Below are 22,593 nucleotides of genomic sequence, written 5' to 3' on the forward strand. Positions count from 1 at the left end.
ATTTTAATTATTCAATAAATTCTTCCATAAAGAATTTTGAACTTTGAAAATTCTCTTTTCAGGGTCATGGTACTTTTGGTGTAGCATTAAAACATTAAAGAATTGCATCGACAGGGAGTGCAGATTTCCACTGTAATGATAATTTTAAATCGGTGATGAAAATGCCTGCTTTCTGTTGGATATTACCCACCACAACTGCCAGTGTTTTTATTGTGTAATAGTTATATGCATAGTGATATAAGACTCTTACCGAAATCCCTGTCTGACTTGCCTATCGCATGAAAGTCTTTCAGTTAATTTTTCCTTGACTAGTACTTATTGAGGATTTGCTCTATGACTTGAGTTCTAGCTATGTTTGTCTGTACAACCTGCATTTAAATCATGGCTCGGATTTTGTGAAAAAGCTATTGCCTAATTAGGCCACATCCAAATATGATTTCTTTCAACCGCAAATCAACCACAGCTTTAGTAAAGCTTTACAGACTTAATTTCTTTTTTCTGTTGAAATTCTTTATTAACATATGACATCATAGTCATACATTTTAACGTTTTATGTTAAGGTCATGTCAGAATCTATTATCTGTAATGTTTATTCTATTGTGGTTCAGACTTAGAAGCTAGTATTTCATGTAGTTTTATTTTCCAAATTGATCATGCTCTTGCTTCTGAAATATTCCCATCAACAGACCATATTCATTTGAATCCAAAATTACCTGTTACCTACTCATTAGGGGTGTAAAACCCAGTGGCTGTATAGTGAGCTATTAAAAGCAAGCTCCTTTTGTTTACCTCACATACACAATCAGGTAAAAGCATCTTTGTGGTAAATGCTTCTAAATACTTACTTATCACATGGCAAATGTAGAGTAATTTCAAAGTTCACAGCCTCATAAACAGCAACAGTTATCCTGACACAAAGAGCTTGCCCTGGGAGCTGTAATTTTCCTTCACTGAAGGATTTTATTGCATTTCCACCCCAAGTCCAGGCCCAAAGAGAGTGGCAGGCTCAGGCAGCACTTTTTGGATTTCAGGTGGCCGTGCTTGGGGGCCATTACTCCTGCCTGGCAGTGGGCTGGCCGCCCTGCAGGCCTTTTCTCTTTCACCACGTGAGCCACGGAGCTGGTGCTTGACTCTCAACCACCTGTCCCAGCTGGGACACAGGCAGTGCAGATAGCGTGGGTCTGCAGAGGGAAGGACAGAGCAGGGAGGGCAGGAGACGCTCCATGGAGGAGAGGGCCATGCGCTGAGGGGGAGGCCTCTGCCATGGGCTGGCCGCAAGGGGCAAACCTACCAAATGCCCACTCTGCACAGCCCGAGCAGCCCTGCCGAGGTCATGCTTTGTTTGGACGCGCTCTTCTGGTTCCTCAGCATCTCCTCTCATGATGGGGTGCAATGTGCAGCAGACAAAATATGTCTGTAACACAATGGGGAGGTTTAAGGAGAGGCCAGCACCATGTATGTCTTCTTTCCTGCTCAGATCTCTCCTGACGTGGTAATCCGCAGCACCTCTGAGCGATTTGCTGGTAGCATCATGTCATGTCCCTCTTCCCCTTTCACTCAACCCTGAGATTGTGTAAAATTGTCTTAAAATTAGGGTTGCTTTGGACTTGGGTGAATACAATGTTTCTTTACTTCTGAGTAATAAAAAAATATAAGCTTAAGATGTTGATGATTGTAACAAAACAGTAGGTCTTTCAATCAAAGGACTATTCAGTGTGACTTTGGGTGACTTTTCTGTAGTGGTTTGAGTCTGTTTTTCCGTATTTTCTGTATACTTAAGAGTATTCATATACTTGAGTGTATGTATGTACATTATCCATCTCAAAGAGCAAATAGCTCCCAGTAGATCAGATTCTGTTCTCAGTTGTTATAGATAATTCAGATTAATTCAGTACACTGAACATGGCTAAATTAATTCTTCATTTACACCAGTATCATTTTGGAAAAGTGTGATTTAATATGTTAGTACTCTCAAGTCAAGTGTAGAATTAAAATACAATATTCTCACAGGGTGAAAGATAAGCTTATAGGGAAGCATTCCCATCCATTATTTTATGTCACTGAAATTCCATTATAGGTTGCCATAATGTAACTGAATGCAAATTTCAGTCCAAGAACTTAAAAATCCACGAAGGTAGCTATATGTAACAAATTACCTCAAATAGACTAACTCAAAATTTGAGGAATTTGCACTTAGGCATAGTACTGTAACCATGGTTTTAGTTTGCATGCTGTTTTCATTTTGTATTTGTGCTTTAATTCTTTTTATGAATGTTCAGGTTGAAATAAATCTAAAACGTTATCCCACTCCATACCCGGAGGATTTAAAGAATATGGTAAAATCAGTTCAAAATCTGGTGGGCAAAACAAGCCATGGAGTACGGCCTGAGAACACAGCACCAACTGCGAACAGTGAACAAACTGTGAAAGAAAAGTATGAGCACAAGTGGCCCATGGCACCAAAGGAGATTTCAGTGGAGGTAATGTAAAAGGATCGTTGTTCCTCTCAACAGTTCAAGATGGGGTTTTAACATAACTCCCTCAAGTTATATGCTACATCTGCTGTGAACTTCATATCTAAGAGTTTCTAGTTTAATTCTGTAAAGTCTAGTTTTACATTGAGTTGCTCTTTTTCTCAATACTACTAAGATTATCAGATTGAATTTTTGCTTTTCAATCTAGCTGGATCTGAATTTTTGTATTGATATACACCAGCACTCTCCTAAATTTTAATGATATGAGAGACTTGCATATTAGTGGGAGATTGGACCTGATCTTGATTTACACATCAGACTTAAGTTTATCTCTGCATCAAATATGTAAATGACAAGTCAGTTTGTTCTGTCTGACACTACTATGCCATTAGGTTCTGCTTCTTCTATCCCATTAAATGTAATATATCACAGAATCACAGAATGTTAGGGATTGGAAGGGACCTTGAAAGATCATCTAGTTCAATCCCCCATAGCCAATAAACCTTGTCGAAAGTTAATGAAGCCAACAGAAGTGATTCCTTGACTGCAGGGAACTTAAGATCAGGTGCCCCCCGAACAGTACTTTTCAATGAGTTGCACAATCTAGCCCTTAATACTTTGGCCAGAAGTGGGTCAGTATGCATAGTGACAAAGTTTTCTATTCTCAAATAAATATAGTTAGTAAAAGATCAATTCTAAAGTACTACACAGTCTTGTGCAAAGCTGTTGTAATTAGCTGAAGTTTGATCTCAGAGTATGTCTACTCATTGACACATTCATACTAATGACTTACTTTGTGTAGCCACAAGTTATAAATAGGGGAAATCTCTTACTCTGTCAGTATTTCTTGATAGTTTATAAGATGCTTGGACAGATCTACAGGAATACCTCAATTCTTACAAATCTTTATGAAGCTCTAATACTCAAAAGAAATAAATGAGAAAAGAAAAAAATCAAATTATCTTTTCACCTCTTTGTTATTTAAATATTATGATAAGTTCACTGTCTTTGAAATATCCCTGTCTCTGGCTGGTTGGGTATGGATGACTTTTTCTTCCTCAGTTTTCTGTACCCTTAACAGATTGGCTGTTCACACTTATACAGCAGTCACTGTAGCTGCACTGTCAGCACTGTGCATTTTATTTAAAGTTAAACCTTTCCATTTATTAAAAGAATATCTGTTTTTGACTTAAGATGGCTTCAGAAAACTTTCTTCAAATCTAGGCATAGTTTTGCTTAGTACTTCAAACTTAAGTTAAATCATTAATGTTTTTATCTAAATGTGAAATCTTAAATTCTACCATTATTCTTTTTTACCAGTTATACTCTATCTCACTGTGTAAATTTGGCCTTTTAACAAACTTATGTCTTGTGGTGTGAGTATTTATGTGTTCTGCTGTTGTTGCTGAATACATACAATTTATTGTGCATCAACTAACTTTGAACTTAAATATTCTTAATAGGTTTCTGATGTTTTTAATGAACCCTACTGAGACCACATACGTACTATCTGGAATTTGAATCAGTGTTGTCTGACAAAACCATTGGGTGTTAGGTCTCATGGCTCTGTGTCTGGCAACACAGTGCTTCAGATACAGGTGGCAGTACTGGTTCTGCTGCTGTCGCCCAAGAGGAGCCCCTTAGCAGGGAGTTATGTCCCAGCTAACAGCCATGGCAGAGTTCTGAGAGTACCCAAAGCCTAGCAAAGCCTCCGTTATTTGCCAGTATGTAGAATGCATACTGAATTTTAATACAGAAGAAGATACAGATTTCTTGCATTTCATTCTTTGATAAAAATGCATTCACCTTTGCAACAGGAAAAAATCATATCTAGTTTTTCTGTGAATGTACATGAACTGTTTAATCCAAGAGTATCAAAATAAGTGTTTTATAAAAATAGTTGAATTGCTAAAGACCCTGCAGTAATTCCTGAAGTGAAATTAAATACTGTGATGGCAATTTCCTAGTTGATTTTCTACCACAAGCAACTGATGTGAGTGCATGAGCTATTTCTATCATATGAATATAAACATATTTTTCATCTTCCTTTATTACAATGGTGAAGATAGTAGACTTTTTCCAGATTTTAGTTTCCCTAGTACTTAGTCAAGACTAGTAGCACAGCTATCTCATCAACTAAAGAAAACAAAAAAAGCATTCTTGTCATTCAGGCAAATAACATTACTGGGAAGCTTTTATGGCAATAAAGCAAGATCATGTACACATTTTCCTCTCTTTGGCTTCCTGCATAATGATAAAGAAGAGGTATGGGAAACTGTAGAAAAAATAGGAATTATTTGTGAATAACGTTAGCATGATTTCAGTTGTAACACATTAAATAAAACATAATTAAGCTCCATTTGCTTTTCAGATAATTAAGAGACATGATCTCAAGCCTCAAGTTAAAATACAGTTTGAAAATGCAGGTGTATTCTGACATAGATTTAGACTGAAGACAATTTTCTTATAACGAGGTAATTTAATTTCAGATGCAGTGCTCACTTTTTCATCTTCAGAAGCCAGATAAGCTGGTTTCTTTTCTGATCTCTCTTGGGTTCTCTTGCAATTAATTCACACGTGTCTTCACAGAATTGCTCCTAAATAATTAAAAGGAGAATCTGAAATGAGTAATAAGCTACATTTCAAAACCCCTGTATTATCCTCCACCTTTGGTAATAATAAGCAATTTCTTAATTAATCACCATTTAAAATAAACCTTTTTGTTGTCCTATGTCATTGCGAAAGATGTGCATTTCAGACAAAAAGAAGGTTGGGATAACTTAGTGCATTTTGTACCCTTTCCATGAGCATCACTGAGAAATACCACAAATAGGCAATTGAGATCTTTATAGTTAATATTCTTGGTATGTATGGACTGAGAAAGTCATCTGAAAGAGTTCTGTATAACTGTAAGCTTTGTGTTTAAAAAAAAAAAAAAAAGTCTTTTCTAGTCTAGCATGCAACATTCCATCCTTTGTGTTAATTCCTAGCAGGCTTATTAATACTGTGTAAAAAGGAGAGATTGTTGTCTTTTGAGTAATCTAGTCCAGATGCTGGTGCTGCTACTAGTGCTAACAGCCAGAGAAATACTGCCTCAGCTGCACTGGCTCTTCTGAGACCTTTATCTCATCCCATTCAAAATAAGACGTTAATCCTTTTAACTTCTTACTTCATTACTTGCATGGTTTTGGATTGTTTTGGAGGAATGGGGGCTGAGAGGGAGAAAGGTGTTCTTTTTGTTTTGCTTTTAGTGAAAGTTTTAGAGACTGTCTAAAAGATCATCTTGCCTTTCCAGGAGGATTTGCACACTTGTTTTCCCCAGGTTGCCTGGCTTCAATGGTTTCAATTGATGTGTCTCTTGTGGGAACTGTTTTCCCCTAATGAGATGCACAATGGCAGTCTCTCTTGACTGGGAGGGAAATATGTCCTAAAGGTTTTCAGTCTGTGTCTGCTTTAAGGCCATATCATGATAAGCTCTTTGCAACAGAATTACCTATATTTAATCAGGAGGCAGAAATATCTCCATTATAGAGTTTTGCCATATGGTTTCTCCATAGTACAAAGGACGTTTATTGAGGTTATGACCTTGGTGACTTCTTGTCAAAGGAGAAGGGAAGTAAAGCTTTACTGTTCTGGAGGTCTGGCTTACAAGAGATTTTCCTCCACATAAGATGTCAAATGTCTTAAAGTTCATTTTGAGTTACTTTGACTTCTGCCTGACCTTATCTGTGTGTCTGGATTGGAGAGGCATTATTCAGAACTGTCTCCAAGATAAAGCCTACCTTCCATAAAATCCGTCCAAGGCATCAGCAGACCCACTGAGGCTGCTGCTCTGCCTGTCCCCACTTGAGTGAGGGCCTGGGAGATGCAGTATCACACGTCTGGACATGGCACTCTGTACAAGCTCATACACGCGGGGCATGTAGGCCTGGATTTTGTCTGATGGACCATAAAGTGACTCTTTTTCAAGAGACCTGGGAATGTCTCTGTTCACCCCAGTGAAATATATACAATTGGGTGCATATCCATCTAGACTGAGAGCGGCAGAAGCTCTTTTCCTCCAGAGATGGGAGAGCACAGGGAGTGCAATTCGGATATTAGGGTGTTGTAACTCAGAGCAGTACTGGGCCTTCTGTCCTCACACTGAAGACTATGTACAGAACTGAGCAAGACCATCTCCGTGGTTTATAACTTAGGATGACGTTACGGGGTCTCCCATCCTCTGCAGTACATGACGAACAACTGCTTGGATAAGAACCTGCAGCTTATCTTTCCAGAGTTCTGACCATGTCAGCAAACAAGCTTAGCCATTTGAAATAAAACTACTGGAAATTGAAGTTTTCACAATAAATGCATCTTTGTAGACTTTGACTTCTTTGGTAGTAGCAAGTTCTGGTCAGTGCTTGGATGCATCTGGTGGGCTGTACTTCTGATCACCTAACAGGCAAGGTTAAAGTGTGCATTCCTCCAGGTGCTTGCCAGTCCACAGGACTGCAAAGCAGAAAGACGTGGCAGAAACAGCCCTACCTGCCCATAACAATTTATTTTTCAGGATCTACTCCGTCTTTCTGTGTGGAGCCCGAAAGCTATCCCTGTCCCAGTCTGTTCCTCATGTACTTATGTCACCAAATCAGCAAGTTTGTGTCTCCTTTTAAAGCCACGCTGTATGTCTGGGAATGCCTGCTGGAGCTGAAAATGGGAGAGCTCACTGCGACAATGCTGTAATGGAGTGCTGGCTGCTGTACCTCCCCTGCAGGTGGGACGTGTAGCGGGCTTCCTTCATTCTCCCACCTTCAGATTCCAGATCCACATTCAGAAATTCTCATCACACAAGTTCAGTTCTTTAGTGGGACTTACACCTTGTCTTTACACCCCGTACACACAGGACAGCCTTCAGATCTAATGGCTACTGAAATGGCCTTCCTGCAAGCTGCCTCTGCAGGCGGAAGAGTGGGAGAGATGTGGGAGCAGGTGGAAGACCCTGCATTCCACATTCTTCTGGGATAATCCCACGTTTTGGGTGACTCTCAGTGCATTTCGGGATCAGTGACTGAATTTTATTTAGGTCAATCTGGTAATTGCTATCTTAGCAACATATTCAGAACTGTGACTGACTTTCACACGCAGCTTCAGGCAGTCTGCAGTTTGTGATCTTGTCAGGAGAAGACTTTTTAGTGGGACTTCGAAGCTATCCACATACAGGGCTGAGAGATCAAAGAACTGCCATTTTATGTGCAGAGACTGTGACATGGGTAAGTGGCTCAGTGAGGCTTTTTTCTAAGCCTGCACTTCTAGACCTAACTGTGATTCTGAGGAAAAATATCTATGCCTCAGTTAGTCTCACTTGTATCTGAAGATATTCTGAAATCTATCTGGTTACATCTGTTGCTACATTTTCTGTGATCTTCTTTAGTCTCTCATTAAAATTTTACTAAATTATGGACCAAATAATATTAGCCTGAATCTGTTTATTTGTCTTTGCTTCTTGATTTCTTTACAGCCAGCTTGTCATTTTTCAGATTGCCCTAGCCTACTCCAGTTCAGAAGTGCTGCTAACCCTCTACGTATATTTAATTGTTCGTTTGGAATAGATCCATCCTTAATGGTCCTCCATGCCTTTGCCTTATGCATGATGCATCTGCACAGAGCCCAGGTCTGCTCTATTCAGAAGCTTTCTGTTCTTTGCAAACAGACTCTCAGAATTAGGTTATTTTGAAAATCACAGCTCTCTAGATTTTAATTTGATGTTTTTGTGTTGTCAACATGAATAATTGGCGATATTTCTCTTTCCCAGTTATTTTGCTGGGTTTTACCATGTATTTTCTCTTGGGAAACAGCTCAACATATTTTTCTTTCCTCTGTCTGTATCTTTCTGTGGTTACTCTTCAGGAATAGCTTCTCAGAAAACACAATTGTGTCTATTTCTTTCCTTTGTTCTTGCAAGTGGTCCTATTAAAAATATATATATATTTTTTTCTATTAGTGCCCTTTTGTTCTTGGGCTTGTAAGAAAAAGGGTGCTGTTAAGCAGAGTAAAAGTAAATGGCGTATGATTTTGGTTTTTTACATCTTTCACTTTCATGGTATGTTCAGAAGTGCCAGACTAATTCTTTCAAAAGTGGATAGATTTTTGTTGGAATAGCTAGACTAGAGGCTAAAGTAAATTAAAGAAAGAAGGAAAGAAAGAAAGAAGGAATAGCAGAAAACTTCATGAAATCATGCAACTAAAATAAAAACCTGTGTTCACCATTATGTCAAATATGGAACTGCTGGTTCTTCCTATCTTACAGCAAGTAGTTTTATTTTAAGCTTATAACTTTTAGAAGTTTCATGGCACAATATTGGGATTCTAGGTGCAAGATAGAGAAAGTAAAGAGTTCCATAAGAGTCACCTGTCTGATACAGACAACACTCATAAATCGACTGTGGAAATCCCAGACAGGAAGGAGAAAGAAGAGCATACAAAAAGCTCAGAGGTACAAAAAGAAAAAATAAAATAAAAATCGAAGCGTACACTATGCTTCAAAAGTGGGGAATTTCACATTCTGTGAATGCTATGCGCTTTGTTATTTTTCAAAAATGGTTTTGCATGATAAGTTTGCTACACTGCAGTAGAAATGATTGTGTTGCACTGAAAAAACACTATTGCACTATCGCTCACTTTAAGTTGTATGTACATCAATACTGTTATGTGAGAAATACCATACACCACAAGGGAGCTCTGGGTATCAAAGTGTTTTAAAGTCTTGACTATATTACATCATGTAAGAATCAGTATGTAGCTGTATTTACTTAAATGTTATCATTGACAGAGTTAATTAAATGGGCTGTGAAGATGCCTGTTCTTTGCTATTTTGGTATGGTGCTACCTCCAGTAGTACACCAAAGGTAGAAGGATTAAAATATCTGTTTCTTAAATCCAATTATGTTCTTCAAGGATAAATCACATGGCAAATGCTTTAACAAATATTTGTTTCCACTGTTATTTCAAAAGTAGTTAATGGAGCTACACCTCACAAAGTTTTCACCCTATGAGTAAAATCAAATAAAGTTTTAAAATGTTGTAGAATTTTACATTTTGGTAATGCATTTTTGGGTTTGGTACTCCATTTTTAATTGTTTCTCTAAATGTTGCATCTCTTTCTTTATTGACTTCTCTCTGCAAAACCATATGACCCATAATCACTGGAGTACCATTAACAACATAATGTCAGAAATCCTCATTTTGTCTCCATTAGTGAAAGTTTCTTCCTAAATATATTTCTCCTAACTATTCCCTTCCTAATTTTTGCTACTAATTATGGATTTTCTCCTAGTACCTCTCTGACACATCCTCGTTTTTACTAGATACCCTCCTTCCCCAGCTTGCATCCTCTTTACAAAATCACAGCTCATCCTCCTGCTTCCAAGACAACGTGTGTTTCTCTTGCCCCTTCCCACAAGGATCTTCATTGGTGTTAGTTAGCATGACCGTCCGGTCTTGCTGTGCCCATCTCCATCAGTTCTCTCTCCGTGATGTTCCCCTGAACCCATGCACTAATTCCCCCAGCGTGGGTTTCCTGTGTTGCCCATCCTTCCTGAGAGCAGGGTTACCTCTGTCCTTCCTCCAGTTAGGGTCTTCCCCTACCCTGTCTCCCCATGTCACCTATCTTTGAGTGTAGCATCTTTCTTATTTCTGAGCTTTTTTCCATCACTTTTTTCCAGTGATGGCATAAGAAATGCCACAGATTGGCTATTTGTGTCTTTGTTCCCTTCTGCTAGCTATCCTATGAGCCCAATTTAAAAGCTTTAATTTAAAACGTCTCTTTCTAAGACCGCATCTAGCTTTCTTTCCACTTTTCAACTCATGTTATTTTCAGTTTGTATCCTATTGCTGGCTAGAACAGCAAAACAATTGTGCAGGAAGTCTTAGAGAGTCAAGATTTGCTAAACTCTCAATGAGAAGTGTTTGAAATCTGAATCATTTTAATTTAGCAAAAAACTCTTTAGAGACAAAGTAATTGAATTAAATATAGCTATAAGGAGAGCTGAATCTGTGGAAAGACTTGTGCCACAAATGAGTGAGGAACAGTTATTCCTGAAATAATAAGTAAATATTTATTCAAAATTTTTATTTATTTCTGCTGGCAGCTTGCATTTTTTGTGACCTTTGCCTGATCAAAAATGTTTACACGGCCTTGATGTATGTTACGAGTTCCATCTGTTTTGTACACATTTTCAGAATGAACACATCACCATAATTTTACAAGTATTTCTGTAGGACTAATTAGAATTTTCAGCTGACAAATCATCATAATTAGACAATCTCTGCCCGTATGGTGGGGTTTCGGTGTGTTGTCACATTCATGAAAAAAAAGCTTTGAAATGTTTGTTCGTTGCAGTTTGAAGTGGTTTCTGTTTCCTGTGTTTACTCTACATTATTGTATTCCTCAGGATGCCTTTGGACATCCTGCCAGTGAGATGAGGATAGGTGAACTTCGTCCTTCCATACCAGAGACTCCGTTGTACCCACCCAAGCTTGTTCTTCTGGGTAAAGAGAAGAAAGGTACTAACTTGACTTACAGCCTGCTAGATGGAAGCATATGTAATGCACATAGATAGACGTGTTACTTAACGTATTCTGCACTTCACTGATTTTAAAACATATTGTGTATGTATTTGTGCACACACACACACATATATGTGTATAGTATCTATTTGAAAATGCATTTTTCTGGAGTTTAGTTTCCAAACACCACCTCCTGAAAACATGTGCTGTGTTTTGTTTCAGAGTCGACAGATGAGTCTGAAGCAGATAAGATCCATTGTCTGAATAACAGCGTTTCCTCAGGCACTTACTCAGACTATTCCCCTTCCCAGGCTTCCTCAGGGTCCTCCAATGCGCATGTTAAAATGGGGTCCTTGCAGACAACAGCTAAAGACGCAGTGAATAACTCTTTGTGGGGAAACAGGTGTGATCCTCTTTCTTTAACACAGCTTCCAACTGCTTTTTGTCTTATGTTATCATACACATTCAAAGTAATCGTGTACTGTCTGTTAAGATATTGAGATCAAAATCATAACATTTTACCTCAATTATCCTGAGGTGTACATAGTCATACACAGCCCAGGCTGTGGAGAGTTGGCCACCCATTCATACTCTATAAATGTCAGTAATTCTACAGCTGTCTTTTCAACCATGTGCTATAGCCATGCATTAAAAGCGCCTAGTAATTGAGCTGCAATTATTCTGTTCTGTGTGGTCCTGAGCTGCAGCTGGCTATAGTTTAGTGTAGCTAACAGAGTGCATGTGTCTCGTATTCATGCTGTCCTGAGCATCGCTCTGCCCTGGACCTCCAATTGCAATACAGTTCATTGAAAGCTGTAATCTGCACTGGCCATCAGCAACCTGAAAGCACTCTTGTACCATACATGGAACTCTCTGCCCTGTCTGTTCCTGCTGTAAGTCACGTAAATGTAGCTCCGTCTTAAGAAATGCACAGGCTCTTCCCCATTAACAAAGGCTGGAGCCCGCTTACTGGAGATGCATAGCATCTTGGTGGTGAGAAGATGCACAAGCTGCATCTGGTAGTTTTGTTTTTTAAAAAAAATAAATTGCAACTCATAGAAGGTTATTTTTACAGTAAGAAAATATATTCAGCTGGATTTATATATGAACTTGGTGTTGATCCATCCAGGACTTTTGACTCACTTCTTATTTTCTCTGTGTACATACTTAAAGCATCTGTGCTCCAGTGCAATGAACTGCTGCAGACACTCATGCCAGCTCAGTGACAGAAGTGCACATCTCATAGTACGATCCCAGACCGTGAATATGGACGGGAGAATATTAAATTGCTTTATAAATTTGTCTTTCTGTTGACTGTTTCTGTGCTCTAATAGAGGGCATTTTACCTTATTTAATTTTGTTTTATTTCAGCAGGCTGGCGCAGTCATTTCCACAGCCCCTTGAAACAAAGCCATTACTGAGCCAGCGGGAATCTGCTCCGGCAGGAAACCTGCCACAGCGCAACGACAGGCGTCCCCTGAGCGACACCTTCACCGACAGCTGGAATGATAGCTCGCACTACGATAACACTGGCTTCGTTGCAGAGGAGAGCACGGTGGAGAACCCTAGCGCTAACCCTCTCCTAAGCACGAAATCTAGAAGCACATCTGCGCATGGGCGCAGGCCGTTAATTAGACAAGACAGGATAGTTGGCATTCCTCTGGAGCTGGAGCAGCCGACGCTCAGAAACACACACGAATCTGAAGTGCCTCCTCCCAATCCTTGGCAAAATTGGACCAGAACCCCTAGTCCTTTTGAAGACAGGACAGCTTTTCCTTCCAAACTGGAAAACACCCCCACCACCAGCCCTTTGCCTGAGCGGAAAGATCATATCAAAGAGTCTCCTGAATTATCTAGCACTTTCACTCCAGGAATAGCATGGGAATATCACGATTCAAATGCTAACAGAAGTCTCACAAATGTCTTTTCACATATACACTGTCGCCCAGACCCTTCTAAAAGTGTTATTTCGATCAGCAAGAGCACAGAAAGGCTGTCTCCAATGATGAGGGATTTAAAAACTAACAAATTTAAGAAGTCACAGAGTATCGATGAGATAGACATTGGAACATACAAAGTTTATAATATACCTTTAGAAAACTATGCATCTGGTAATGATACTGTAGGAGCCCACGAGAGGGTGGACAAGCTCCTGGGCCCGGAGCATGGCATGCTGAGCATGTCCCGCAGCCAGTCGGTCCCCATGCTGGATGACGAGCTGCTGACCTACGGCAGCGTCAAGGTGCAGCCACAGCAGAAGTCGTCCGTGACAAAGAAGGTCTACCAGTTTGACCAAAGCTTCAACCCGCAGGGAGCAGTGGAGGTCACAGCCGAAAAGAGGTTACCACCACCTTTCCAGCTCAACCCTGAGTACATTCCCCAGCAGAGTAAAAACCTGCCCCAGGAGCTGGTCAGCCCGAGGGCCTACCGCGGCTACCCCCCTGTGGAGCACATGTTCTCCTTCTCCCAGCCATCGGTCAACGAGGAGGCCGTCAGTGCCCCCTTCGTGAGCCAGGGCTCTCGGCCAGGCTTCTTGAGGAGAGCAGATTCGTTGGCCAGTTCCACTGAGATGTCTATGTTCAGGAGGGTCAGTGAGCCCCATGAGCTGCCCCCAGGCGATAGGTATGGCAGGCCTCCGTACCGAGGAGCTGTGGAGCGCCAAAGCAGCATCTCGGTCTCCGAGTCTCAGTTCCTCAAGAGGAATGGCAGGTACGAAGACGAGCATCCTTCCTACCAAGAAGTGAAAGCCCAGACTGGCAGCTTTCCAGTTAAAAACCTTACACAAAGGAGGCCGTTGTCTGCAAGAAGCTACAGTACAGAGAGTTATGGTACCTCTCAAACCAGGCCAGTTTCAGCGAGGCCTACAATGGCAGCTCTGCTGGAAAAGATACCATCAGACTATAACTTGGGTAACTATGGCGACAAGCCTTCCGATAACAGTGATATAAAGACAAGGCCTACCCCTGTGAAGGGAAATGAGAGCTGTGCTAAAATGCCTGCTGACTGGAGACAACAGCTACTTAGACATATAGAAGCTAGAAGGTTAGACAGGGTATGTTTGGCATTTCTCTGCAATTAATGCCTTTAGTTGTGTGTTTTGGTATTTCAAACTATTTGCACGTACAGTGGTAACCACCAGAATTCCCAGTAATGAAATTCCTGCATTGGTGTCAGAGGAACTGGCCTGCAAAGGTGTCTGTGGGTGCACAAAGCAGCTGGAGTGAGGCATTCCCAGGCAGAGGCTGGCACACGGCCTCCGCGCGGGTATTGCACCGCGGCGCATGGTGCTAATTCAGTGCCTGTCGCAGCACTGTCCGAAGTAAAAAAAAAACAACATTTAAAAATCTCTCCTTATCAGCAGATGTGAACATGCTGCTGAAGTCCACCACTTCAGTAATGATTTGAGAGCATTAGAAGATGCTGGATACATCTTTGCAGAAAAACAAAATAAATGAAAACATCACAGATAAAAAGTTTATTTTAAAAAAAGTGTTTTAGCTTCCGTATTGCTGTTAGTGGAGGGGATCTAAAGCTCTCTCTTAACACTGAAAAATATTACTGGATATATATTGCCACTGTTTTTAACAAGGAATATGCTTATTACTCCTTTTAGCAGTAGAAAGTTATGCTTATTTACCCTCAAAACATAAATACAAAACATAATACAAGTACTACAGTGCATGATTTCTATAATGATTTTGATTATTTAATGGCCTACTTCATGAATCTGGATTTACTTCATAATCTGAAGTGATTGTGAAAAGTTACCGTGGTCTAATGCGTAAGTTAGTTGCAGAATGTGTCCATATCCGTATTTTATGCTAGATATCCATGAGTTTGGTGTTAATATATTTATAATACTTCCCAATTGCTCGACGTGATGCATACTAAAATACCATTAAGGATCAAATGGGTAAACTTTACAAATTGGCTTGAAGGCTGAAGCTTTTTCCTTACTTCAGCTAGTTTCCTTGAGTTATGTGAAACTGATGGGAATATGCGTAATATCTAGCCGAAATGGAGCAGACCAAGTAGAGAAGTTTCTGGTGGAAACAAACACTTCCCAGATGTTTTAGAAACATCTTTACACGTAGTTTACAATGTGTATATGCCTAAGAAGTATTTTAATTCGTGGAAAGCTGACACCGGTGGTTATGTCGAGTTCCCAGTGATCCCTGCAGAGGCAGAGAGCCGGCCTCTAGCTGTTTGCGGCACAGACCAGCAAAGCTCCACAAAGTTGGGCTGCCTGGTGCAGGGGCTGCCCAGGGAACGAATGCCCAGGCACTGCCTCGCAGAAGCCTCATGCTGCCGTGCCAGGCCATGCCGTGCTGTGCTGCGCCCGGGGGCTTGCCCTGGGGGACCTGGGAGCCCCCACAGAGCACACACAGTGGTGTAGGGTCTTGGTGCACAGGGTTTGTTCTCTGACATTGATACACCTTTATGCTAGATATGTTTTCTGGCCCTTCCATGGTTGTGCAGACATACCAAAATTTGGCCATATTTGCAAAATAAAGACTTGTACCATGTTATATGCTGCAGTTTTCAGAATACAGATAACAACATATTTCATCTGCTGTCAGCGTTGAAGTCTGTTATGGTATCCATTTTATGTATAACTAGCAATGTATTTGCTTCCGTGTGACTCAGTGCATGCATCAAAAAGCTATTTATTTCTTGGTACTGTTTGTTTGCTTAAACTAAAACTTTGTGAAATTAACCATATATGTGTGATACTTGATTCAAGGAGCATGTGTGTTCATATCCTGTCACGTGGTTGTTTCCTCTACTCAGACCGCTGCTTACAAACACAACACAGTTAGCCTTGGCATGCTGCACTCTGGAGGGTTTTCAGCAATGCATGCCGGCAGAAGCATGACTTTAAACTTGCAGACTAAATCTAAATTTGAAAACCAAATGCTTCAAGAGCTACCTCTACCGAAAGTAAGTATGGGATAGCCAGCATATACCAGCATTACGAAATAAATTAATAATACTCCTTGCTTTTTCCTGGTTTAGCTTTTGCCTATAGTTCATGCTTATACTAGACACAATCCAAAAAGCAAAGATGATAGTAACACAGTTTTCCTGGAATCTTTTAAGAATCTTGCTTTTTGGATTAAGTAGCTCACATGGCTGTCATTACTGCTTTCTGCTCTTGTGTTAGATTGATGCAATCATTATATTTTGTAAATGACTTAATCTGTGCATAGAAATGAAGAACATGTTTTGTTTTGTTACTATTTAATCTAAAAAAAAAAAAAGAAAAAATGATGTAGAAATGTTTGACCTGCAGTTAAATAGGCTCCAGGAGATGGACATTTGAACATTAATTGATTATGCTGTAATAGCTGATATGTTACGAGTAGGTGCCTAACACACTTAAACTAATGTTAAACTTTTGTTTGGAGGAATCCCCATAGAAATATTTTTCTTCATCTTTTCTTTTTTTTTTCTATTTTTAAGCTATGGATGATGTATTGTTGATAAGTACATACATACACGATTATACACAAGCAAATATTTGGTAGGAAAAGCACATACAGCAGGCCAGAGAGGGACATTGCTGAAATATCTGCATATCAGGGAGGAGATGCTGAGCCCATGCTCCCTGTTGTGTGTGGCCATGCCGGAGTCGCAGCATCAGCCAGGTGCCGTGCATGTGCTGTGGGGACAGTGCGTAAGGCCAGTGGCACCACGGCAGTGCTAGAAGCAGCACAGTGAGCATCGCTCTGCTCTGTGCCTTACTGCATTAGCCGCGGTAGCTGTTGGTACAAATTAGCTGCATCTCTGTAAGTAATTAAATGGTCACAGAGCACGGATCCAGGCACTGAAATGCCATCATCTGTGCTGCTAATTGCTGGGCTGGCCGCAGGCACGTTTGGCCTGAGCCAGCTGGTGCTGTGCCAGGCACTGCCTGGCCAGGGTGAATTCCCAAAGGAGGTTTCAGTGCCCAGTGTAAGAGTTTAGATCTAACCCTGCATACAAGAGTAAGAGAATTTAGGGGCAGCAGCATGACCAGATTGCGCTTGCTGGCCGGAGGGCAGGCAGTAGTGTTTCTTAGCTAATGCAGGTACACAGCGCACTGGATTTTCAACAAACTTGTGATAGTTTAACAATGTGCACACACACACACTACACATAGATCACTGTCGGGTTTCTCCTGCTGTAACTTTCCATACTCTGTTATCTTCATTTGCGGCAACCATTCAGCTGTCCCTGGACTGAAGTCCAAGTGTTAGTGTGTGCTTCTCCGTTGTTGTTCAGTTAATGACATCTAGGTCAAATCTTAGCCGTAGCTGTGTGTTTGTTTGGACGTAGACAGCTTTCCAGTGTTGGTCATGTTTTTTTCTTTCAAAGAATTTGTTTGTCTGTTTGGGTATACAGGAATTCTTGTCACAAGTCCTTGAAAGGAGTTCATTCAACAGTAGCTCCAAACATTGGGAGTATTTCTGTACACACATTTAAGAATAAGGTCCTACATACTTCACAGTTTTAAAGTATAAATGAATATGGATATTAAAATATGGATATATGAGGAACTTCATGAAAATGGTTAGGGCATGAAACTGGACATGTTTTGGTGTGGCCTTATGTGAATTTATTCTGCTTTATATTTCAGCAGCATTTCATTGCTACATATCCATATAAAATATGATGCCGAAATGCATGAAGGGGGTGTATTCTCTTACTGTACTGTTTGGGAAGTGGGGTAAAACTATTGCTGAACAAATTATTTGAATGTTCATTGTTGATCAGTTTTATTCCTTCACATGTTCTAAAGCATTTTGCATTTCTCAATGAATCCAGGCCACAGCAGCTTCAAATTTACCTCTTCTTCCTCTTTCTTGTGGCCTCGATTCAGGAGAGTAATGAGTGGGGTCTAGTTTTCCAGTGGAAGATCAGGAAATCAAGTATATGAATTACTTAAACTGGGAAAGTTTATTACATTGAGTCTATTGCATGTATAAAATGTTAAATTGCTGCTTTTCGTTATTTACCTAGACATAAAAAGCACGTAGTTTTTACTGGTTTGCAGTCCATCCAAGCTCTGTAAATGAATGATATTGCAAGTAAATGAATTCGTTTTACTGCAGAAAATGAAAATGAAAACTTATCACAGAATTTTCTTTTTTATTCAGAAAGCATCCTCTATATATTTTTTTCCTTTTTGAGTGTTAACTCACCTCTGCAGATTAGTCAGTTGCTTATCAAAAAGGCCCAGCATTGTCTGCAGTAACAAAAGAACCACTTTTCAGAAGATTGCTTTGAATTGTTGGCATCTGTGTCACAATTCTTTTAAAAGTTTGTGGTTTGGTGCATTTCAGTCTCAGAAGTGTACAGCACCACCCCTTCAGGAATAATCAGCGTATTCCCATACATCACTTAGGAGAAAAAACACAAGTGCCCGTAGGAAGCTGCCTCCGCACAATCCCTCGGTGTCTGCGTGGCTGCGGGCACGTAACGTGCTTCATCAATTCTTCTCGCAGGGAGGCGACCACATTTCCAGCCCAGCCTTGGGCATCTCGCTCTGTGGTGGGTCTGGAAGGCTGACTCATGGCACACAGATGATGTCCTTTCTTCTTCCTTTCTTTTCCTTTGTTTTTCGTTACTCCTCAGAGCACGGATTTTTGCAATAGTACTTCTTCATTTTAGAACTTTGCTGCCCGGCTCTCAGCTGATGTGCCCCCTTTGGATGAGGACGTAGGGGCATGCAGCAAACAGGGCAGAGGGGCTGATCCGGGGCTTTGTGTAGGCACCAAGTCTACACAAGTCTGTAGCACCTGGGCCCAAACTGGCCCCCACTCAGGCAGCCCTTCTTTCAAACGCGTTTGTCCCTATGCGGCCGAGCTCTGGGCCCACATTAGCCAGCATTAAGGGAGATTTGTGCTGCCAGAGAGCGGCAGCACTGCGGTGTCAGGCACTAGGACAGGGTCCGCTGAGCTGGGAGGGGTCACCAGTGGAAAAAGTGCTGGGGTTGGTCTCATTTTTCCCTTCTTAGTATGTGCAAAGAGAGCTCTAAGGGGAGGTCTGTGTTTTCAACAGGGGAAATGTTTGCAACATTTTAATACAAGGAAAATCGCATCTTTCCTGATTTTTTTCTGGAGGACTTCTTGAATGATGAGAGAATTATAATATCAGATTTCTTGGTTTTTTAAATAATGATTGGAATTAAGGATGATTTTTTTTGTAATATAAATAATAATGTAAATAATAATAATAATGTAATAATGCATAATGTAAAATGCTGTCAGTGGTAGTATAATGTTGGTATTTTGGAAGGTCTGACACAAAAAGACATACCCACGTTAGGAAAATTTCCAGCTATACAGAGACAGATAACAGAAAAGCTGGATGGGACAGCAAAGGTACACATGCCCTGGAAGGTACTGAAAACAGGAGTGCAGTAACGAGTGAAAAAGTGATGAGAACCATGACTGAAGGAGAGAAAAGTGGAAAAGAGAAAGTACTGAGATCATTTAGGAAACCTTGCATGTGTGTTATGTCCATTCATATTCAGGAAGGAGTTTAATTGCTGGTTGTCGTTGTGCATCTGATGTCCTGCTAACCTAAAACAAAGCCAGCACATCCTAGACAGAGGTCTGTGAGCAGTGTACAACCTGCAGTGTTACTCAGAGCTCCTTCTGCTTGAGGCACGGTACTCATAGGTCCAATATTGCTGCTATGGGGAATATTTTTTTAAGAAAATACAAGCATATAATTTAATCTTCATGGCAAGTACTCAGTAAAATGTTTTTGATATTTGAATGACCAGTTAGAAACTTTTCATTCAACTAACTAATGGCAGACTGCAAGTTTAAGTATGTGACTTCACCAAAATCTACTTTTCTGAAGTAAGGAGCTACGTTAAATGATTTTTCTCTTTTCTCTCATCATTCATTATGCTCATTATTTTCACTGTATATCTCTCAAGATCTCTAACTTGCAGAGAGTCCCACTGCAATGTGATTACGTGTTAATGAAATACCATAGGAACTGGAGGCTTTCCATTTAGCAATAGTGTGCTGCAGTTTAACTGGGTTGATGACTGAAATAAGCATGAAGAGAGAATTTTTGCCAGTGACTAAAGGCTGCCCTACCGTTTCTGCAACAGACCCCGTCGCAGCAGAGCAGCATCCTGGACAACGGGCAGGATGAGGTGCCTGTGAGTGGCCAGTGGAACCCCTACCCGCTGGGGCGGCGGGACGTGCCCCCCGACACCGTCACCAAGAAGGTAAGTGGCACGAGCAGAGCGGCTGCACGGCTACGGTTCCCTTGCCCTCCTGGGGAATCCATGGAAGGAGGAGCACAGGGTAATGGGGACAGGTTTGGGGGTTTGCTTTTGCCTCAAGGTTTAAAGGAACAATTGCTATGAATTAAGGACGTTTTCATTCCTGCTACCCATTTTTGTATTTATTTATGCAGATGCTAGTAGTACATCTCTAGTGTGTGAAGTGGGCACACTGGTTCAGCAGGTGTATTCTTGCATGTGTCAGACAGCCATCAGCCCCCTCTTGTCCTCTAAATATGTCATTTAAATTCTTCATTTGAATTAAATTCTTGAGTTCATGAAAAAAAACAACAACACACAACAAATGTGTTGAGATGGGGAGCAGCTCACTGTCCAGATTGTCACAGACATTTTAGCAGAGACATCCTAAGCACACACCATTTGCTGATAAACTAGAAGGGTGTCTAATTTCCAGTACCTCATGGCAGTAGATGGTACAGTGTTGGGATCCGGCCAGTTTCTGTGAAAACACTGGCTGCTGTCTCCCAGCCCGACTTGGCTCTGTTCATTGGCTGAGAAACTGCCTTTTTTAGATATTATCATCATAAAGCTGCAGAATAAAGGATCTTGACAAAGTGAACTGTTTGCAATCAGCTTTAGAAGGTGGAGCTGCACGTGTAAGCAATGATAATTACACTGATTGTTAACTGTATGGAGATGGGTCCTGCTCATTGATGAAGTAAAGTCTTATGAATCATAATGTGCACATTGATCATCTCTGCAGTCTAATTAACTGTCAGCACTGATGAAGCAAATATTTCCCTACTGGCTTCACATCTGTTTATCCAAGACAGTTTCAGCAGCACTAGCCCTTGCCTTTCCAAAAATGTAATGACGAGATAGTTTGCACGCATGCAGGAGGAGTGCTTAAAGATGGGAGCTGCGAGCTGTTGTACCTAGAGCAGCCCAGAGGCTCCGCCCGAGGTACAGGAGGGTAAAGAGGACAGTGCCTTGGCATTGTTTGCTGCAGTTGTCTCTGGCAGCCAAGATGTTCAAAGGGTTTCGTTATCCTGTGGTATGCAAGAAACCCGGATGAGATATTTAAGAGGAGTTACTCCTTATCTTCATGAACATATACTGGGATAAAGCCTGCACGTGTCCATTCACACAGTCTAATACAAGTCCATGTCTTTCATTTGTGCATCATCAGTGGTACTATAATAAGAAACTGCAGATTCTGTTTCATTCTGAATATTTCAGAGTCTCGCTGCTCAGATGTGGTAAGTACAAACATTGCATAGCTGTACTGAAATCTGCTTAACTCAGTGGAGCAATCCATCGTTACATCCGCTGTCAGCTACTTTAATTATACTGTAAATATTGGACACTGAGCTGAAAATAATTAACTTTTGTGGTGGATGTTAAATAAAGTACAGAATACAAATGAAATCAGGGGAAACAGTCTGCATAATAAAGTTTTTTTCTGCAGAATAAATAATTTCCGTTTCTAAGAAAAGGATTTGTTTTCAGCTTATCCACCTCCAGCAAGAGCCACAGTACGAATACACACAAAATCACGATATGATCTCTTCAAACAAAGTCTATTAATGGGAATGAGAAAATGAATTCTGAAAATTGTTTACCCACCATCCTCAGGAGGTAGTTTGCAGTGTGTTGGTACAACCACGCTAATGTCTTTTTCAGTGAAGTCACCTGGAGTGTCTTGGTTTATCAGCATCTGGGCATTAAAATACTGCAATTATTTGAAGTCAGACTTGGAAAATCTATAGAAATAAAGTTCAACATAAGGAACAATTAAATGATGTAAATATAAATTGTAGTATATGTTGTGGTTTTCCAGTAACACGATAGTACCAGTGTGAATGGGCTTGTGCAGAGCAGAGTCAGCCCATGGTAGAGCTGTACTTGGGAAACCACTGGAAGAAAAATTGGGACTTGTTATTCCAAGGGAAAGAGCATGTACAGTAAATGGATAGACTGTGTACCTAGGCTAATGTAGTATGCATATACTACTCATGTATGTTAGGTAGGTTGGGAATACTACGCAGTAGTCACTACATTATATATTACGTGAGTGCTTGTTTCTGTCCTCTTTGCTGTTCAGACTAGAGATTGAATGCCAGTTTTATTTTAATTTAACTACGATCATTTATGTAATCAGCCCATAATTTATGAGATCGCTCTCCTACGGAGAAGTTGGATATTTTAATCTTTAAATTGAATAATCCACTGACTTACTAAAAGACTGCAGTATTTATACTTCCTGGAAGACCCACTTTTTCTGCCAAGTCAATGAGACAGAAGTCAGCTACATTCTGAGTT

The 22,593-nt window shown here is 40.6% G+C and overlaps 1 protein-coding gene across 1 annotated transcript in view; it reads left to right on the top strand.

Annotated features, from left to right (window-relative positions):
* LRRC7 (leucine rich repeat containing 7) overlaps window positions 1-22,593 on the top strand; it is a 156,947-nt gene that overhangs the window by 123,799 nt on the left and 10,555 nt on the right. Inside the window, exons 17-21 of the mRNA XM_050712363.1 lie at window positions 2,280-2,480; window positions 10,907-11,018; window positions 11,244-11,424; window positions 12,393-14,073; window positions 20,134-20,253. Of these exons, the coding sequence (XP_050568320.1) occupies window positions 2,280-2,480; window positions 10,907-11,018; window positions 11,244-11,424; window positions 12,393-14,073; window positions 20,134-20,253 (2,295 nt within the window). The remainder of the gene's footprint in view (window positions 1-2,279; window positions 2,481-10,906; window positions 11,019-11,243; window positions 11,425-12,392; window positions 14,074-20,133; window positions 20,254-22,593) is intronic.

Source organism: Cygnus atratus, chromosome 8 (genome assembly GCF_013377495.2).
Source record: "Cygnus atratus isolate AKBS03 ecotype Queensland, Australia chromosome 8, CAtr_DNAZoo_HiC_assembly, whole genome shotgun sequence".
Classification (NCBI taxonomy): Eukaryota; Metazoa; Chordata; class Aves; order Anseriformes; family Anatidae; genus Cygnus; species Cygnus atratus.